This window comes from Ruditapes philippinarum, unplaced genomic scaffold (assembly GCF_026571515.1).
Source record: "Ruditapes philippinarum isolate M1 unplaced genomic scaffold, ASM2657151v2 ctg940_1_1_1_1, whole genome shotgun sequence".
NCBI lineage: Eukaryota > Metazoa > Mollusca > Bivalvia > Venerida > Veneridae > Ruditapes > Ruditapes philippinarum.
In genome coordinates this window covers 321050-338542 of record NW_026866687.1, presented here as the reverse complement: position 1 = coordinate 338542, position 17493 = coordinate 321050, and the positions used below count along the sequence as shown (strand labels likewise).

Below are 17493 nucleotides of genomic sequence, written 5' to 3'. Positions count from 1 at the left end.
TACATGTGACAAAAAAACGAATTAAGTTACTTACAATCTCACCACGGTCACCTTTCATGCCTGGTGGTCCTGGTACACCGGGTGTCCCTTGGGGTCCGGGATCTCCAGGCAATCCTGTTGGTCCAACTCGTCCGTGATGACCCTGTCATATAAAAATGATCACATATAAGTCTTGGTGACGAATTTATTGAAACAATGGTTACATATAGAGTACTGAAATAACAGAGTAACGATATTTTGTAAATTATACCCCCACTTTAAAGCGTGTTCTTATACATGTACTATTATTTGCAATAATTTATACGACATACATTGTACAATTCATTAGTAACAAGTTGTACTTGAAAGTTACGTTAGTTAGACTATAATTTGGACATTAAAACCGAGGGTTTTCATAATTTACTGTGCAACAGTATGATCATGAACACTAAGAACAAAATTAGGCCATACCTTTGTTCCTTTCTGTCCCTGCTCTCCCTTTGCGCCAATTGGTCCGGCTGGTCCCTGTAATTAACATCAAAGACACCTTTATTATACCTAATAACTTGTAATCCAATCTAAATCACTGTTAAGCAGCCGTTTCAAAATAAACTACAATCTCAGGCTTTGTTCACCTATTTATACATATTTTTATGAATATAATTAAGTGAAAGCTTTGTATATTGAAAAGACAGCTCCGATTCCTACTTTATTTCTCACAACACATATGATAATTGGTGTACGTAATATTCCATGTCCGGGACATACTCGATTACACTTTTGAATTACTGAAATGATTATTTCTTTACAGGAAGTTTGATTTCAAAAAGACATAACTTACAATAATACCAGGTTCACCAGCGCTTCCGGGACTTCCTGGGGGTCCAGCCTCACCCTGTAAGTCAAAAAAAAGTTGAATTATTATTTAATTATTCTTTTACCAGGGCTATCATTTCGATTTCTTATGAAATGAATCAATACAAAGCAAGTTTTTTTCCAGAGTTTTTATTTACCTAGCTAAACATTATATTATCTAAGACGTGTTTTGCATTTTATTTTTGTTATAAAGGGAATAACACGCTTATAATTTCAACAGATAGGGCCAGTATAGGCAAGAAGAGGACAATCGTGACCGTCAGCCATTATTTTCCATGTCTTATAAATACAGTATAAATCATATGACATTTCTCCATAAATGTGCACATCTTATAATTATATTAATCAAATTAAGATGCAGCACATGTATCATGTGCTCGTATGAATTCACAGGAACATTTTCCGTCTCTTATAAAAACTGAACAAGTGTTCAAACAAATATGATCAGCAATAATCTTGCTGACTAGATGCTTTCTTTAAAAATTTATAAATGAATACCATAAAAGAAGTACATTTTTTTTATATTGTGGAAGTCACGTGATACACAATAAATACTTACGTTTTGACCAGGTGCACCGGGTGGTCCACTTGGTCCGGGTCGACCTTGTTCACCCTGTAATTATAGATGTAAATTATTCATCAATTTTATTTTTCCTAGAAAAAATAACATATTTCCAACATGAAAAAGACAATATGAATATGTACAAAATAGTACAAAATTAAGGGAAGAAAAAGAATTAAACGTCATCAATGCAACTTATTCATTATTACGGTTATAAACTGAGAATATAACATAAAAAATATCCTTTTCAAACGGATTTCTTGATCTGATGTTTTAAGTTTAAGTAAAATACTTAACACTTTACAAATATTTCACTCTAAGAATGCTTCCAATGGGACAAAATTTAATGCCGTCTGTCAATGGTTGAACATTTCAAATTTCCCTAAATTTGATGAATGGTTGTGTCCAGATTGACAGATGGTCAAGACCATTAAAGATATATGGCAATAATGATATGCGATAACAAAGCCGTGCCAAATCTATATAGATATACATGTGTATGTTACATACATATACATGAATATGTAAATTAAAATACATCTATAGTACATATTCTACATAAGTTGTAATGTAAAATTGAATGTATTGTATACAAGCGTTCGAATCATACCTGTGGCCCTGGTGGACCTCGTTGTCCCATTGGTCCCGGAAGTCCTCTGTCACCCTTTGGTCCGGCTTCTCCTGCTGACCCTTGAGTTCCAGGAAGTCCTTGAGGTCCTTGCTTACCAGAGGAACCTCTAAGACCAGGCTCTCCAGGAACACCGACAGGTCCCTTTAATTTGATAAAGATATATAACAATGTATACTTTATATTATACGCTTGTACTATACAGTATTTTAAAGGGACTCCACTAAGGCTTTTTGAAATGAAGGGACTGGAAATATTTTTTCGAGACTTATGTTCAATTTGATGTAGGAAAATTTCAAATTTGAAAAAACCCAAAACCTTGAAACGCTTTTCACACACTTCGACCTTGAAATTCCACAAAAATCTTATATTCCATTATTTCCCAGTATATTTCTTAATTATCTTTAGCATTTCTTTTCTGTTGACATTCATTTTTTTATGTTGTTAGATATTTTGGCCTCAGCAGAGTTCTATTTTTGTTGTTGTTTTATATATCTATTATACAACTTGCAATATCCGAAGTATGCGTACATCAAACTGAACTGCTAATTCTAGCAAAACATCCTAGCTAAATAACCTTTTAATATTCTTTGTTGATACAATCTAAAATAAAAGCTTAAACCATAAGAATACAAACAATGTATTCAGTTTGTTTTGCTATTTAAAAATAAAAATAATCGGGTTTTAATAAAGAACAGATGCTTGAAATTATGTCAGACTTGTACATACACTCGGTCCTGGTTGACCCTGTTTTCCTTCATTACCATCAATACCGGGTTCGCCTTTTGGTCCGACTGGCCCCGGTGGTCCAGGATTACCTGGAGGTCCAAATTCTCCCTGAATTTACAAACAGAAAATATTGAATCATTTTGTGTTATATTAAATGTTTTGCAAAGAAAATGCTGACATTAAAATTGATAAAAAAAAGTTGGTAAAAGGATTGTTCCGTATTTTTCAAAGTATATCTGATTTATTATTTTTTAAAATGACAACTATAATAATTTCTAGTTTAACTAATGTCTATTTAAAAACATGCATTGATAATTGTGTCTCCAAATCTTCTCTTCTTACCCTTTTGAGAACAATTGGGACGAAGGCCACAGTTTATTTTTGCAGAATGAAAAATTGTTGGTTGAAGCACTTTAAATATTTTTTTTTTCATTTTAATTCTGTAAAACAGAAATAGATTTTCCGTGAAACGATGGATGGGTTTTAGTGTGGTAAGGGTTAAAAAGATGATGTGAAATTATTTTGATGACGTATTATGAGTAATGTAATAAAAACTTACAGAATGTCCCTTAGGGCCATCGACACCGGGTGGACCTCTTGGGCCGGCCTCTCCTTCAACACCTGGGCGTCCTTCTTCACCTGTGGCACCAGGAGGGCCTGGTGGTCCCTGTTTTTGAGAAAATGATATATATAGATCGGAAATAATCATTGTGTGTTTGAAGAATATTTCAAAACCAATGTACATATCACATTTTCAATCACGATTAAACAAATTTGCAATAAGATATTGGAATCTAATTATTCGAATATTATAGTCTAGGATATGTACGCTGTTCGAGCGAAAGAAGAAACGAAAAAAGCTGAGAATGTTGAGACAGTACAAAGATAATATTATTACTGGACTTGTAAGGCTGATATAAGACGTTTTTGTCACGAAGTTATCAATCTCCTACGTAGTGATCTCCCCTTAAAGAGATTACAATCTGTCAAGGGAGGTAATTACTGTGAGGAGTCTGCGAAGATATTGGTAAGACTTACATCGGTACCGTCAAGTCCTGGAGGCCCCGGCTGTCCAGCATCTCCTGGGTCTCCCTTGGCTCCTTGCCGTCCTTCAGGTCCGGGATTTCCGGGCAAACCTGGTGAGCCGTTTCCACCTGTAGGTCCGGGAGGTCCTTGTGGGCCAGGTGCTCCTGGTGGGCCTAACATTCCGTTATCACCCTGCTCTCCCTTAGGTCCGGGTGACCCTGGGGTACCTTGAAGTCCTGGGTTTCCTGACTGGCCTTGAAGACCTCTTGGTCCTTCTGAACCCTGAAATAGTGCAATGTAAACATTTGCTTATCGAACAGAAACAAAACTTACAATTTCTCCTAATATTTTAAATTGCCGTCAAAAGAGAAAAAATGATTGGGCGTTTTAATAAAAGTACTTGTCAACAACGTGATCGATTGATCAGGATTAATAATCGTTTGACTGTTTGGTCAAAGCTACATTTCCTACCGATTCGAGAAGGTATTCAAAAGGCAGATTAATGTCCGCTTATTTAAAGCACAAATTAAGCGTAAAAATTCTTTACTTTTGTATATGAGACATTAATGCCTTATGGCACAGCGGCGTTATTCGTTCATGTAATATTAGAATATTTAGTTAACAAGAAAATGAATAAGTAAAGGATTGGTACCTTATTTCCTGGTGGTCCCTGAATGCCTTGAATTCCTGGTTCTCCTGGGTGACCCTGCGTGAAAAAATATACTTTCATTTAAACAGCTAACTCTATGATTAAGATTTTGACGTTTTTTAACTTAACCATTTTACACTACTTTTAGTAACACTATATAAAGAAATATCTGTATCACATATTGCTCTAATATTCTATCATTTTATATCACAATGAGGTCCTACTTATGCTATAATGACTTTAGAATAATATAAGATTGATAAAAAATTGAAAGTCTAGAATATATTTTGGACAATTATAAAAAACATCAGGTACTAACCGGTGGCCCAACTGATCCCTGTAATCCGGGTGGTCCTCGTGGCCCAGGTGGTCCCTGAAAAAAGATGGTTACATCAGTTACATCTGTTTGTATCTTAAAAATGCTATTATGCATGTTTATATCAATCAAGTGAAATAATTTTGATATCGTTATATCATAAGGGTAACAAGAGTTCTAGCTTAGTATTTAAACTTTCACCACAAGTATTCTACCAGTTTAGTTATCGAGATAAAAGATACGGCTAAAAGTTTTTTTTTCCTGAAAAAAAAAGAGTAATAAATAAAGTAAAACGTGTTTAATGTCAAATGTTTCGAACGCATGTTGCACTTCGAAGTGATATATTTCTTATATTTCACTGATTTAAGCGCTGGTTGGAAGCTTTGAATTTTTTTCCTTCTGTGAGAGATATACGAGGGATGATCAAAAATAAACCGGACTATGACTTTTTTTTCGGTCCTAATCACCTTTATTGTTATATATCACACTTTAACGGAAAAACAATACCTGTAAAAGAACTGATTTATAATCTAATAAATGGTTAAACGCAAATAGCTTGCTCGTAACAGGGAAATTCAAAAACCCATGGTAAAATCAAACCCGGCGGCAAAAGGGGGTTTAAATTCGGGCCTTGGACATCAGGCAAATTTTATGGCTGCGTGGTATTTTACAATATGGGCCACATTTAGATTTCAAAATACCGCCAAAAAACGTCATGGGAACCCATATTTTGAATCGTTTTAAAGTTAAAAATGACCTCATTTTAAACCATATTTTATATTTTAACAATCACAATTTCAAAGGGGTCACATGAGTGAAAACTCGCGTTTAAAACTATGTTCGTCGGAATGTCTTCGGAAAAATCGATCAATATGTCAAAAAAATTGGTCAAATGGTAAGACGGAGAAAAAAATTTTAAAAAACGTAGAAAAAGATTATGGGCAAATCAAAAAAGGAAAAGTTTTCCAGAAATCCCCAAGCATATTTTTTTATTAGCTTAAAGGATTAAGAAAGGATAAATAGAGAAATAGAAAACAAGTAAGGGAGAGACAGAAAAAAGAAAAAATTTCAAGGACGTTGGTGACGTTAATCCGCCAAGTTTGAAACATGAAGTCGATTGACGGCGGACATTGTAGATGTTCGACAGTAGCTTCGGGACGGAGTGCAAAGTCTACTCTGAGGATTTTAAAATGATAATAGTTAATGCATTAATTGTATTGTAATTCTTGGGTTAACAATTGTATCAATTATTTTTCTTATTTACGCAGTAAGTTTTATGGAAAAAAATTGAGTCAACAATTTGAACATCATTGTTCAAAATCGGCTATGCGTTTTAAAATTAATTTCTAAAAATTATGACAATTTTGATCATAGTTGTTATTATTCTGTTATACTTTCGTATGTATGATACATTATATTCAGACAACATTAAATTTTACATTTTTGTAAACATAATATAGTTAATTGCATGTGGATTTTTTTTTTTTTTTTTTTTTTCAAAAAATCAATTACAAAAGGAAAAAACGGAATTTTTGGTCTTTTCCCAGGAGCTTTTTATCACCATTCATTCTATCACAAACAATATTTACCGCTTGTATAGAAATATATATAGAGTGGATCCACCGATCAACAACATGACTGTACACATATTGGCCTACCCATGAATTAGTAAAAGCTGCTCCGTTAAAGGAAAATACGTTTGGACGTCGTTAAAAGTCAATTTTAAATTATACCCCTGCGCCCCATTGCTTTACATGTAATGTCAATAACACATAACTTTTTTTTTTTGTTTAAAAATTTCTTTTTTGGTATTTTTTGTATCTTTTAGGGGAAAGATTCCGATTTACTAGTATTTTCCGTGTATTGTTATGTAAATTCATTTAACAGGTAAAGAATCATTTACAAAGTCCGGTTAATCATCCCTCGTATTATTTATGTTTATATACTGACACAGTCATAAATTTATCAAAAAATGAACGAGAATGTTTAAGTTAATAAAGGTCAAGCATTATAAGAATATATACTTGACAAATTAATGATAAAAAAATTCAATGTATATAAAATATGAATTAGAAAAACAATTGAAATATATATTTATCATACCTGAATACCATAATCTCCCTTCTGTCCTCTTGGTCCGGCTGGTCCTACATCACCCTATAAATAAAGACCGGAGTTACACAAATTTACACAAATTACGAGAATCACGTGCAATCGTTATACATGTGTATGCAATAATGTTCAAATGTTTTCAAAAGTTATATCATACTTTTACGTTGACGTGATTATTACAAAAGATGCGTAAGCCGAAAATATGGAATTTTCCTGATGCAAAAAAGGACAAATGAGCCGCGTCATGACAAAACCAACATAATGGGTTTGCGACCAGCACGGATCCAGACCAGCCTGCGCATCCGCGCAGTCTGATCAAGATCCATGCTGTTCTCTTACAAACCCTATTACAAGTAGAGAAACTGAAAGCGAACAGCATGGATCCTGATCAGACTGCGCAGATGCGCAGGCTTGTCTGGATCCATGCTGGTCGCAAACCCATTATGTTGGTTTTGTCATGACGCGGCTCAAATAAATTGCACAGGTTTCAGACTCATTTTGAATGAGTATTTATACAAGTGAAAATGAATTGTGCAAATTTATTCACGCTCATGGATGCCCCGTATTTACACTGTAACAACTTAATAAAGAACATTTAAGTATAATTATCAAGAAAATGCTTAATGGCAAGAATATAAGACACATTTTTACAGAGATAATGTACTGGGCGTGTCTAAACATTCATACAATAATAATATAGCAAGCACGCTCTAAATATAATATTGAATTAGAAACGGACGACGTAAATTTTTATTTTAATAATATATATAACAAATACCTTATCACCGTCCTGACCTGGGGGTCCAGCAGGTCCCTGGGGTCCTTGTAGACCCTGTAAATATATACATATAAAACTATATAATTATATAGTGACATGACTAAATTTGTAAAAGGTATCCTCGTTAACGGGAGTTGTTTTATCTACTATAGCATACATGCATTATGAAAAACAACGATTTATGCAAATATCACACACTTACCTTTTCTTCTAAGTAGAAAAAACTTTGAGAAAAAGTCACACTACATCAATATTGTTCAATTAGTTCGGACTCGTATTGATACTTTTACAAAGAAAAAAAAAAAGAAATAGAACACGTCCATAACATATCATAACAATATTTTGTAAAATTCTAAATGAATATTTTTGAGAATGAATTAAAGGAGTATAGCAGATAATTTAATGATGAGCAATATTGTTCGCATACTCATATTATTAAATATCAATACCTTGAAACAAACTTAGATCTACAACTCTTTATATCGAATAGTTTTAAATCATGCTTGAATTTTAAAATGTTTATATATCACATAAAATGTATATTCTGTTTATGTTTTCAGTTTTATGATTTCTTGTTTGTTTCAAATAACGTAAACGCTGTCCAGCTTCTGTTCTGATTATGCAATTTCATAGATAACTTACTTCTTCGAGCAATAAGCCATACACATAGTAACGTACTGGTTTGTTCCAGGAACGGATTCGTATAAGTGTGCTTCCAACACAATCTAACTTAAATAAATAATGCAATTCCAAAGATTACTTACACGTGATCCTTCGGGTCCAGGTCCACCTGGGTCTCCGGGAAGACCTTCAGGTCCCTGAAAAATAAATTCACTGCAATGAATAGTTTCACGACAATGAATGAAGATACCTGCACAGATTTCAAAACGCAAAGTGATGTATGTTGAGTTCCTTGGAAAGCAATACGCAAGGCTTTGTTTTGGAGATGAGCATTTTCTACGGCTCACTGTGCCTCTTTTAAAAAATCTACACCATATCAACAATATCTTAAAAGCACATTATGCCTCAGAAATGGATATTGTTTTCCTTCTTTAGAAAGGGCAAACATTAGTTTTATAACATTAAAATAATAGTTTAGAGCATGTTAGATGCTTTACACACTAAATATGAAATTATTTGTCATAGTTGCAAAATGTAAACAAAGTACTATTTTGACTTCCATACAAAATACTAAAATCACTGTACTGTAGTAAATGCCAAAAAGGCAGCAAAAGCTAAAGATGATTCCGGTAATTGGCCATTGAGTTACTTTTTGGAAACTTTAAGAGGACACCAAAAATAACAAAAAAAAACTTGCTTGCTCAAAGAAAGTGTAAACAACAAAGAATTTTTTTTACAAATATTGTCTAAACATTAAGTCTTTAATAATTTACCATGTCTCCCTTTGTTCCTCTGGGTCCTTCATTACCTGGCATTCCGGGTGGTCCCTGTAATGATGGAGAAATACAAAATAAATAAAATTATAAATACAAGGAAACTGTGTACTTTGAGACATTACAGACAGGAAAGCACGTGGTAGCTGTAGTAATAATTTGATGTATAAAAGTAAACAATATATTTTCATTGTTTTATAGATAAACAAATTTGACCCTCACTTCCCCAAGATAAAAACCCCCAAAACATGTATACTGTAATTGGTTCAAGATGACAATCTATATGTAGATACTTTCTATTTAAGAAATATATAATAAGCAATCGATGTAAAAATGTACATGAAACGCTACGAAATCAACAGTATTCTATCAACATAATTTGATGCTCCTTAAAAACGGAAGTTATATCATTCATACAATATGACGACAAAATAGATGATCACATGTCGTGGGGGGGGGATGTGAGTACGTTGCACATTAGGTGAAATTTCATTTAATTAAATTCCATATTTATTTTTTGTCTTCTGGTAAATTCATCGCTGAAGTCACGTGATTAAGACGTTCTTATTTTATTGTTTGCAAATAACAGTTATATCCTTACCATGGGTCCTGGTGGTCCGGAATCGCCGGACATACCTTCTTGTCCTTTCTCTCCCTGTTAGAAATAAAAAAATATATATATGCTAAAATAAGTTGTTTTTCTGAAATAAAAAACAACAACATAATTCTCCATTACCTCGTGCAAATTCAGACTTATCGCCAATTTCTCTTTTTAATCTATTACTTCGTTCACTTGACAAAGAACACCGTCACACTTCTCCAACTCGCTGTTACGGAAAAAATCCGTAATTCAAAAATGTGATGCTTATTCTTTAACTCTTCAGTTCTGGTACTGAAAATGATCAGCCTTTGCCACCATAATAGAGCTCAGGGCCCAGCCTGTGCATCCGTACATATGTTTTTAGTTTGATATTGAAATCCCTTAATATTCTCATGGGCTGCAGGACGAATCCATCACACAATCAGCAAGTTTAGAGAGAAATCATGAATGTCATTGACCTTTGACCAATACGATCAGCGTTCCCGTTTTTCATTCAAGACAGACAATAATCATCATAAGTAATGAACGAACTAATGATATTTAGGTGAATGCCGGAAAATCGGAACATATACCTTCATTTTGTTTTGCAATTCCTTTATTCTCCTACACTTTAAAGTGTTAAAATGTTTTTTCCCTTAATTTTTTATTTGATTTTCATTTTATTTTTTTTATTACAGAATTATGGTATTAATCCTACCTGTGGTCCGGGTGGTCCTTCAGGTCCGCTATCTCCTGGGAGTCCATCTCGTCCCTGAGAAGAAATAGTATTAATAAGGATAAGATAATAGACAGAAGTTCCTGGTGAATAAAGTGACATTATGCCGATCCAACATGTAATTAAATGATGTGAGTGCAAGTTAAAGTAAAAAATAAGATAATATTTTGTCATATGTGTTTCCAATTTCATATTCTACTTTAAATGAATAAGACACACGGAAACTTCTATGAATAACTTTAATGGCTCAGTTGATAAAAAGATCAGGCAGTCTTTGTATACTTTAGGCAGTTTTATACTTTAGTCTAAACATTTCTTATTAACAATTATTGGTAATTCACCATTAAAATACTCAATCTGTTGAAATAATTATATCTAGTTCAACACAATTTGACAATGAAAACAGTGACCATAATGTCACTTTAAATAAGGGTTTAGTGTTTTAAAATTTTTTTTTTTAAACTTTAAAGCTTAATATTTTCTTTTTTTTTGTTAATTTCCTATCTTCGTGATTTGTTTTTGCTAAACTGATATACTCTTTTTCCCTAAAGAAAAACGCCTAATTTCTAAACACAGTCTGTAAATCGCGGGAAAAATAATGCTTGCATACAAATGTTTTAACATACTACATGTAAATCAAAATCTAAAGATGACACATTAGTTCGCGAAAATGTCCATTATACGAGGATGATAACATTTACAAATATTCCAGAAATATTAAACTGCTCAAATTGAAATAAATTACTGAATAATATAACATACCCACAAAGCATATCTCAGCAGAATCACAAAACCCATAGAAAAGTAGAGATGTTGTTAATGTTGTTAATATTTGTTGTGTTTTAATTTTGGACCTAATTTTGAAGAGACTGTCTTAATACAAACCGACTTACCGGTGGTCCGGGGTATCCACGGTCTCCGTCAAATCCCTGGGGTCCTGGTGGCCCGGGGGGTCCTTGGTCACCGGGAATACCTTGTTGTCCCTATACACGAGATTATAAATACACTCATAACTGTATGATTTTTATCACTATAGAAATATTTGCTAAAAATGTCAACTATATTTATGTAAATGTTGTATATCTAGACGCTTAGATTGAGAAAATATAATTCATGTATTTTTTGAAATCCAATTAAAAACTGTTGATTATTTGCTTTCAAATACAAATTATTGTTTTTTTTTAAACAACTATAACAAGATTCATGGGTTCAAACCCCATCATTGGCAAGCCGTCCTTTGCCTTAGCAAAACAATTCTACACTAATTGCTAAGAACGGGATGGTTAGGGGAACGGATTTAAGAGTTTGTCTTAAAAATGATATAGCTTCCTACACAATCGAACTGAAATAAAGTACGTATAATCTAATGAAGACGGCACCAAACATTAAAACAAAGATAATAATAATTTACTCGTTCTCCGGTTGCTCCTGCTTGACCTGGTAGTCCAGTATCTCCGGGTAATCCCTAAAATAAGTAAACAAAAGTATTTACTAGACAAAGATAAACAAAACATTGCTATTGAATTGAGATAAGTGAATGTATAAATTATTTTTAAAAAATCGCAGTCAATAAGATGCACTTTTGAAAATAAAATCTTACAATTAACATATAAAAAGTACTTCAACTTAATGATATAGACTATGAAAATGAAACTGCTTGTACGTTATATGTAACTACATGTATGTGGTATTTGGCCTTACTGAACTAACTGTATCTATATCTAACTCTGCTGCAACCGAGAATGATATCTAAATCTTTGTCACCGGTATAAAACCAGGACAACCTGGACTAAGGTGCAATCTGAGGAGACTACGTATAAAGTTGACTTATTTATCCTCAAATTGATAGTGGACAGGTCCATAAATGGAAGCGTAACGTGTCCATTAAGTTAAGGGTCAAACTTTGCTTAAAGTTTTTATAATAAATTGAAACGATGCCTTATTTTTCAAGGCTTAAGATAGAAATTAATTATCGATATATTTTACCTGAGTGCCTGGTGGACCTCTGTTACCTGTCGGTCCCGGGTCCCCGGGTGGTCCCTACAAATAGAACAAAAATTCACTGTAGCCCCTGTTTCACCTTTGAAAATAAACACACTACTTTCATGTAAGATTGTAATAATGAAAGAAAACAAAAGTAAAATAATGTACACTTAAGGTAAAACAAATTATTACTTTAAGACTGCTAAAGTTTACTCACGGTTGGTCCCATGACGCCAGATGGTCCGGTTGATCCAATTTGACCTGTTTGACCCTAAAATAGTAAAATGTATTAAGATATAAATAAATTAACATAAACACTTATTTATTTATTTATTTATTACTCATACCAGTAATCTCTGTGTAAGTTATACATGTATATAATTAATATCTTTATTATATTTATCTTAATCTCAGTGGATATCCAAGTAGGAACATTTACACAAATATAAAACATAAAAAAACATCACTCAATTTATAGATTATGATGTTGAAGTAGAGGAAAAATGACTATGCTTTCTTATTACATGGAATTTGTAATTAAGTGAGTTTTGAGATGATTATTTAAAACAATTATCAAAGAATTTGTATATTTTTACCGGTTCCCCTCTCTCTCCTGGTGCACCGCGCAGTCCGTCTTTCCCTGGAAGTCCCTGTAAAACCAATAATCAATAATCTGGATCAACATTTATCCTTGATGAAGAAAGATTAACGCTCCAATTTAAAATTACTTTATTCTATGTACCGTTTTGAAAAAAAAAAGAAATCTGAATATCAAATTATTATCTAATTTATATGAATATAAACTTGTGTCTTTTAGACGACTTCCTAAAATCGGTGAGTAAACGGATGAGTTGGTTATAAGAATAATAACTATGACAAAAAGATTTCATACACTTTGTCCCTGGGGTCCTGGTGGTCCCTGCATTCCAGGGGGTCCCTGAATTCCCTGTTCTCCTATAGATCCCGGGGGTCCGGCTGCACCAATATCACCCTTCGGGCCAACCGCTCCAGGCATGCCAGTTTTACCGCGTTCTCCTTGCTGTCCCTGTATGGAAAGAGGACATGTGGTTGTAAAATACTGAGTACCAATCATTTTCATTATCTAACCATGGATAAAAACGAAATAAATGGCAATCAATGAAAGCAACTGGGTTGTTTAAGTTAACAATTTGAGTCGATAAGCAAAACGTAAATATTGTTTGTATTGGAAGTGATGAATGTATGATAAAATCAACTTTACCTGTGCTCCGGGGTCGCCACGGTCTCCGACTGGGCCTGGGGGACCCTGAAAGAAAAACACCACTCTAACATGATAACGATTATGTTTTATACATAGTATTCATTGCTCAAGATGTGTAAGACAACGTGCGAAATGACAATTAACTTCAAACGTTTTACACCATTTTGTTTTATGCATGTGAACTTCATGAAAACTTCATGAAACGTAATTTAAAACGTATCAAGTCTGTAAAAACGGTATGTTATTGTATTTCAGTTATTTGTCAATAACTTTACTAATGTTACATCATGAAGTCATGTTAACGTAATTCTACAAAAATCATAGCATCATTTTAAATGTTAACGCCTTATAATTCATCTTAGATGTTCACTGAATCAAGAATATCAAAATATTAAAACATCTTTACAGAATTAGAAACGTATCAAATATAAGAATAGAGTTATCTAGGATAGAGGATATAAGCTTGTATATATAGTTGTTCTTACAACTTTTCCATTACGACCACGTTTTCCTCGTCGGCCACGACCGCCTCCGGATCCTTTCATACCAGGGGGCCCTGGGTAGCCAGGTAAACCTGGAGGTCCAATTCGACCCTGAAATGGAAACGATTATTTAATTTGTGTACACACAAAACAGAAAATATATCTGTTTAAAGACGGGTTTTATTCAGCTGTCTTATTCAACGAAAAAAAATTTGTATGCGTCATTTATTTGTCATATATACTTCCTAAAAGAAAGAAATTAACACAAACCTTGATGTTTCAGGTACGAAATATTTCTTACTTATATCAAGTTCACAAATTCATTGATGCAAGTTTAATCAGCAAGATTTAATTTTAATTTTATCTAATGATAACATGCACATGTAGATTTAAGCTTTACTCTATTAAATCATAAATACATTATAAGTTACCTTTGCCCCAAGACTTCCTGGTGCTCCGGCTTCACCTTCAGGTCCCCGGTCTCCCTAATTGAAGCAAATAATACATTAATTGAAGCAAATAATAAATTAATTATCAGAAAATATCTTATTCCTGTTATGAAATACATAATTATTGAATAACAAGTTAATAAAACATACGTACGTTAATAATAATAATAATAATAATAATAATAATAATAATAATAAAATAATAATAATAAATACATTGTAGAGAAAAAATTTACTTCAGATTACAGTCAAACCTGTATTAAGCGGCCACGCAAGGGAAACAACAAAAATGGTCGCTTAATGAAACAGTCCCCTAACAAAAAGCATGAGAAAAAGTCAAAATTTATTCATGTACATACACGTTCAAAAATAAAAAAGGAATTGGAAGTTATTGTAAGAGAAAAAAATGGGTTATATTCTTCATGTAGATAAATTTGATAAATAATGCATATAAATGTTCGGCAATGCATTGATCCCGACATTACCCTATTCTGTCTTATACAAATGTCTGAATTAATGCATTACAGCGTGATTTTCACCATAAAAACACAGGTTGGTTGTTTTGCTGGTCAGCTAGATTAGGGCTCTAGCAAGTAAGTTTAGTCTGGCTTTAAGGCAGGGTTCGGACGCTAACTATGGTTCACAGTAGTTCCACTCTTACAACGGTGAGACAATCGGAATATCCTCGGCTAATATCTTCCTTATCTGAAGACTGACGGAAAGGGCCGAAAAGTTGCGATTGAATGGTAAGACTATAGTGACGTCACGAATTTATTCTCGTCGAACTTTCACTAAATGGTTTAAAAGTATTTAGCGATAACCGAAACTGGACATGCGCAGTGTATCGACTAGAGCCAAACAATTATTAGCGCCCGAACCCTGCCAATAAAGCTCAATAAAGCTATCATGTTCTATATTACAGACTGCTTAATATGAACATAATTCATTCTCTTTAATTAACAATGAACCATTCCATTTTTAAATCTGAACATTCTCAAGTCACTGCACACATATTACACCATATAAACTTCATTTAACAAACCTTGGCTCCTTCAATGCCCTCTGGTCCATTTGGCCCAAAATCTCCCGCATTACCCTTGTTGCCTTTCGTTCCAACATCACCACGATCTCCTGGGAATCCAGGTGAACCCTGTAAAATTCATATCAGATTCAAATTAAATTTCTCTACAAGTATATTGTTTGTTCACAAATACGTTGAGAGTAAAAGAAGTATCATAATTTTCAAAGTTTTAATACCATGTACGGACGTAACTGTAAGATATATATTAGTTACAGTGTACAATTTAAATTCGTTTTTTGTTCAATCGAGTTAAAAGGGTATAAAGTTAGTTTGTTTGCTTTTTATAATAATGATATAAAATGATAATATAATAATGCTGTCAACCAAACCGTGTTGTCACTAAATGATACCGTATCAAATCATCTTTGTAAAAATATTTCCAAAATATTTATATTCCCGATTTGTCCTACCTTTTAGTACAAAACTCGACACATTATAAAAATACACTAAAAAGAAACTATATGTTCGGGAAGTAAATATGTTTAAACTAAATCAACTAGCATGTTTTCAATATATATGACTTGATTTGATAAAAGCTACAAAATTGTTTAATCGAGGCACTGCCTTGTTTGGGGAAGAATTCTAAAAAGGTGGTGAGTATTTAGATTTAATACGGTAATAGACATATGAATTGCAGGCATCTTATTATATTAATATTGGTAACTTTCAAGATCACAATATCTCAGAAAGAATCTATTTTGTATTATAATTTGATCTAAAAATTCATATGTCATCACATCTAACTTTTAACTGGCTTACTAGTCAATAACTGTATACTATTGTGAATGAAAATTAAACTTAAAAGGCCATAGTTATAATAAAAAAGGTAAACTATACCTGATTTCCTTTAGGTCCAAATAATCCACGTGCTCCGGTATCTCCCTAGAAACAGAGGTCATGACTTTAATAATGTCTGAAATAGTTTTCCTTGAAAGATATACCTATATAGGCTACGTGTAAAAAAATATTGCCAAAACCCTTACCAAATTGAAATACATGTACAGTAATAAAGCATTTCAAGTACCCCAGATCAACATATTCCAATTCTATCTTCTTAAAAACGTTGGAATAAACAGATTTATAGATGTTTAGGTCAGAGATGTATGTAACTTTGAATAAAAGTATGGAATAATTTGTCTTACAGATCTATACATCTTCAAATATTCAAATTAAGCTCATAATGCGCGCCCTATAAGGTTTCCTGATACACTATGCAAAAATTTGAAATTATGTTGTTTATTGCTACACAGCCTCACTGTAAATATGACAATAACATGGTTTGACTTGAAACAAAGTAAATATGTTCTGTTTAAACTTCTTTACATCATAGGTGGTCACAATATGAAAATATAGTGTCATTAAAAAAACTGGCATTTCTTTTTGAAAAAAAAAGACAAACTTTACTTAATTTGAAATAGGAAATATAGCTTCCCAGTTTATTTATTCATTCTTTTATTCAAATGAGACATATTCGGTAAGAATTCGGTAAGAATTTTATAGATTTCAATAAATTTCTTTGATAAAAATATTTTACTCAAGTATGGGCATAGCATATCTTTAATAAAAATACAATTGTTTATCTTATAAATAGACAAAATTAGTAACCTTTGTTCCTCTAGGACCTGGATATCCTATGATACCCTGCAGACCTAAGGGGCCAAGATCACCTTTAGGTCCTGGTGAGCCCTTCAGTCCGTCAATACCCTGAAATAAAATAAAATCTTTATTAATCTTATTTTTTATTAAAGAACATGAATAACGCTTTTGTTGTTAGAAACGAACGCTTGGAAACCCAGAAGTGGATTTTCTACTTACAATTACATGACGGACTTCTTTCTATACATCCGCGTTGGAAATAAAGTACCAACTTATGTTCAATGCAATTGCAGTTTC

At 32.9% G+C, this 17493-nt stretch overlaps 1 protein-coding gene across 1 annotated transcript in view; it reads right to left on the bottom strand.

Moving 5' to 3' along the window:
• LOC132733346 (collagen alpha-1(I) chain-like) overlaps positions 1–17493 on the bottom strand; it is a 43085-nt gene that overhangs the window by 7345 nt on the left and 18247 nt on the right. The window contains exons 21-48 of the mRNA XM_060719986.1: positions 17206–17304; positions 16438–16482; positions 15562–15669; positions 14502–14555; positions 14074–14181; positions 13589–13633; positions 13241–13393; positions 12945–12998; positions 12566–12619; positions 12352–12405; positions 11777–11830; positions 11259–11348; positions 10348–10401; positions 9651–9704; positions 9050–9103; positions 8420–8473; positions 7656–7709; positions 6869–6922; positions 4769–4822; positions 4453–4506; positions 3813–4082; positions 3334–3441; positions 2775–2882; positions 2028–2189; positions 1415–1468; positions 821–874; positions 451–504; positions 35–142 (exon numbers count right to left, since the gene is read on the bottom strand). Of these exons, the coding sequence (XP_060575969.1) occupies positions 35–142; positions 451–504; positions 821–874; positions 1415–1468; positions 2028–2189; positions 2775–2882; positions 3334–3441; positions 3813–4082; positions 4453–4506; positions 4769–4822; positions 6869–6922; positions 7656–7709; positions 8420–8473; positions 9050–9103; positions 9651–9704; positions 10348–10401; positions 11259–11348; positions 11777–11830; positions 12352–12405; positions 12566–12619; positions 12945–12998; positions 13241–13393; positions 13589–13633; positions 14074–14181; positions 14502–14555; positions 15562–15669; positions 16438–16482; positions 17206–17304 (2268 nt within the window). The remainder of the gene's footprint in view (positions 1–34; positions 143–450; positions 505–820; positions 875–1414; positions 1469–2027; positions 2190–2774; positions 2883–3333; positions 3442–3812; positions 4083–4452; positions 4507–4768; positions 4823–6868; positions 6923–7655; positions 7710–8419; positions 8474–9049; positions 9104–9650; positions 9705–10347; positions 10402–11258; positions 11349–11776; positions 11831–12351; positions 12406–12565; positions 12620–12944; positions 12999–13240; positions 13394–13588; positions 13634–14073; positions 14182–14501; positions 14556–15561; positions 15670–16437; positions 16483–17205; positions 17305–17493) is intronic.